We start from the raw sequence: 3,314 nt of genomic DNA, 5'->3' as shown, positions 1-3,314 counted from the left end.
TCTGTGCTGCACATGAATGAATTTGTATAAAATCAAGTAAAAATTCTTCCTAGATTTATCCTGATGAATGGAGGGAATGTGCGAAGCTAAACTGAGGCCACCTTTCTCTTTAAGTTGGAAAAGAGATGGACCTTTTTACTTGAAATATCTCTGTTTAATAGGTTTCTTCCAGCCATGCTTGCAAATTTTAATAGAATAATTATGAAAGTAAAAGTCAGTTCAGTGAAATCCTTAAAGCCTGAAGTATTTTAAAGTGTATGTGTGTCAGTGATGGTGTTCAGTGTCACTGTGATCTGGAGGTTGATCAGGCTGCTGTTGTCACACTGATTTCTTTTTAAATATGACCAGACTTTATCTTTTTTTTTTTTCAATTAATCATATTTATTTTACATTTCAAGCCCCAACATAACCAGAGATCCATCTGAAATCCCCGTCCAAAATAAGTAAATAAATATCAACTTCAGTTTGTTTATTAAAAAAATAAAGAAATGGTCATCGTTCGCGTGGGACAGAGAATAACAGCCTACTACAGAGAAAATAAGAAGGGAAGCACTGAAGACAACGGATAGCGGGCATTAACAAGGCTCTAATATATACAATGTCTCCCGATATTTGAACAGAAAAATCCATCTACATATTTACACTTGTGATTTGATTTGGAACATTTTCGCACTGCAGGCCCGCAGAGCGGAGAAGCAACCAATCACCAGATTTTATTACATCTTTAAATAAGACACACAGATGCCTGGGCCATCAAATAGTTCCAGTAACAAGCTGAAGCTTTGTTGTGCTTTTGGGGCTCAGAGAAACACCTCTTACAATTTAAGTTAATTACCATAAAACACATAAAGTTAGTTGCAAAACCTCAAACTCCAAGTGAGGAAAATCAGTTGGTTCATTGATCTTTACTGGCTCCGTCGGTGCAACGAATTAAGCAACAAAGATAAATGCAAAAGCTTAATAATTTGTGGAGGGGGTGTGTGACCTCAAAAGTTCGTCTCCACTGAGTTTGGAGTCACTTGGAGTCGCTGGCCAGCCTCGGCATGGTAACTGTGCTCATGTTGGACACATGTGGAGGCGGAACTTGGCACATGCTGCATGGACACGGCATCCCGGTGCCGACGCCCCAGTGCTGGAAGCTGCTGCCTAGTGGCCCGGCACCTGCAGCGGGCGCTTTGAGGAGTCCGTGATGCGGTCTGACCGAGGTGACCGCAGCGATGGCGGGCGCAGACAAAGAGGCGGTGGAGACGGCCGCGGGCGGGAGGAGTGGGTGGTGCACCGCCGGGTGTGACGCATGGGGAGCCGCCGGGTGTCCCGGTACGGGCCCCGCGTGTGTCATAGTCCCACAGGCTGAGGGGTGGAAGCCGCCGTGGTGTCCACCGGTGCCGTAGATTTCGCTCACCAGACGCTTCATCTCCTCCAGTGAGTTGCTCAGCATCAGAATGTAGTTTCTAGCAAGCAGCAGCGTGGCGATTTTGGAGAGTTTGCGCACCGACGGTCCGTGCGCATAGGGCATGACCTCCCGGAGCCCGTCCATGGCTACGTTCAGGTCGTGCATCCTTTTCCTCTCGCGGCTGTTGATCTTGAGGCGAATGGACTGCAGCTCGCCCTCTGACAAGAGTTTGCGGTCTTTCTTGGCCAGTCGGAGTGTGAGGGACTCCTCGTCGGCGGCGGAGAGGCCACGCATGCAGTGGATATCTGACGGAGAGTCGCTCTGCGTAGAGGACACGGCACCGGAGAAGCCGTGCACAGACTTCTTCAGGGTGGACAGGAAGATGTCATCAACCTCGGGAGAAGACGGTCTGCTCGACACGCGGCTCGTATCTGAGTCCATGGTTCTGCTCCAGAACGGTGCACTGAAGAGGAAAAACGGTTTTTGAATTTTAAGAACCTCCACATCCACAAAAAAAAAAAGAAAAAAGAAAAAGAAAAAAAAAAAGAAAAGAAAAAAACGACTCTTTTTTGCTGGTCACACTAGTTATAATTTGTTATTGCTTTGGCTTTGTATTCATTTGAAGCGCTAAAGCGAAACTGTAATCCCTAATGCATCAGAACTTTAATATTTCAAAAATTGAAAGTAATGTCTAGCCACTTGCTATGTATATAATTATTTGAGATTATCAGATGAGGAATAAGAGAAAAGAAATTAGTGAGAACGCATCTATTCTACATTGAATTTCTATTTTGGTTCGGTGTAAATAAAACAGAAGATCAACCATAAAATCTATGTAGCATGAAAACAAATAATCCAACCCTTACCGAGAGTTTCCAAGGACGAAAATTAGTCAAATTCAAACGTCAAATCCACTTGTTACTCCGAACCGCATCTGACAGCCTATTTGGCACGCCTGCGTGCGACCACAGGGTTTTATAATGGGCTGAGGTGCAGAGGCCGGGTCACCAGGACAACGCAGTTTCTGTCCCGGTTGCCTCCGTCCGACCAATCAGCTCCGTCCGAGGGGGGGGGGGGGGGGGGGGCATTAATTTAAAACAAAAAAAATGCCACCAACATGGGCCCTGGTTGTGAAAATGTTGGCCTGCGCGGGAATGGCCCGGATTAACTATAATAACAGAGAACAAGAATATTTGGGCTGACTACGTGTCTGTATCATTCTGCATCCGGAAAACAAGAAATCCAAACGAATTTTAATGATTTATTTACTTGATAATTCAATTAGTGACAAAACTATAACTATATATTATTTCTTTAAAAGAGACATATGACTTTTTTATATTCTATAATTTTGATAAGCTATAACCTGATTTATTTATTTTTTTTATTTTTATTTATTTTACATTCTTATTATTTAACACTCCGACCTGTAGCCAATCCGACCATAAAATCAGGCTTCACTTTAAAATGAACAGTAAGAACAATAAACAGAGCAACATGTGTCTTTCTTGCAGTGTTGGTGTTAATATGGTGTTTTCCGTTTTTACCCGCTGTTGACCAGCAGCTGCTGTTCAAGTACATCTTTAACATTAATTAGTGAAGTGTGCAAAATTGTTTTTAACGGTTATGATCCCTAACATTTCAATTAGTCTACCGTGAACGATAGCAGTGTGGCCTGCTGCTGGCAATCAAGTGGCCTCTGACTGACATAAGGGCTCAAATCGGTGATTTGCTCCCGGACTAACTGTATCTGACAGCACCATTGTTCCGAAATATGACAAGTTGTGCTGTGCAGTCAGACCCGATCAGCGCTAATTGCCTCAACTAGTTGATCTGTTTCCATGAGACTGGGCTCGAAATATTCTCTTTCGGTTGTGTATGAATACAATGAAACGAAGAATGCATCAACATTCAATTATAT

General features: G+C 43.5%; 1 protein-coding gene across 1 annotated transcript; it reads right to left on the bottom strand.

The window, feature by feature from the left end:
* Positions 1-454: 454 nt before the first annotated feature.
* olig2 (oligodendrocyte lineage transcription factor 2) lies at positions 455-2,383 on the bottom strand. Its single transcript, XM_037109903.1, has 2 exons — positions 2,260-2,383; positions 455-1,856 (listed from the first exon to the last, which is right to left on the bottom strand). The coding sequence occupies exon 2, from the start codon at positions 1,832-1,834 to the stop codon at positions 1,016-1,018; it is 819 nt and encodes a 272-aa protein (XP_036965798.1). The 5' UTR covers positions 1,835-1,856; positions 2,260-2,383; the 3' UTR covers positions 455-1,015.
* Positions 2,384-3,314: the final 931 nt, after the last annotated feature.

Source organism: Acanthopagrus latus, chromosome 9, assembly GCF_904848185.1.
Source record: "Acanthopagrus latus isolate v.2019 chromosome 9, fAcaLat1.1, whole genome shotgun sequence".
NCBI lineage: Eukaryota > Metazoa > Chordata > Actinopteri > Spariformes > Sparidae > Acanthopagrus > Acanthopagrus latus.
This window is presented reverse-complemented; position numbering and strand designations above follow the sequence as displayed.

What these genes read in the sequence shown, in the direction of transcription:
- olig2 (XM_037109903.1), bottom strand. Translation starts at nt 1,834, where the DNA reads ATGGACTCAGATACGAGCCGCGTGTCGAGCAGACCGTCTTCTCCCGAG.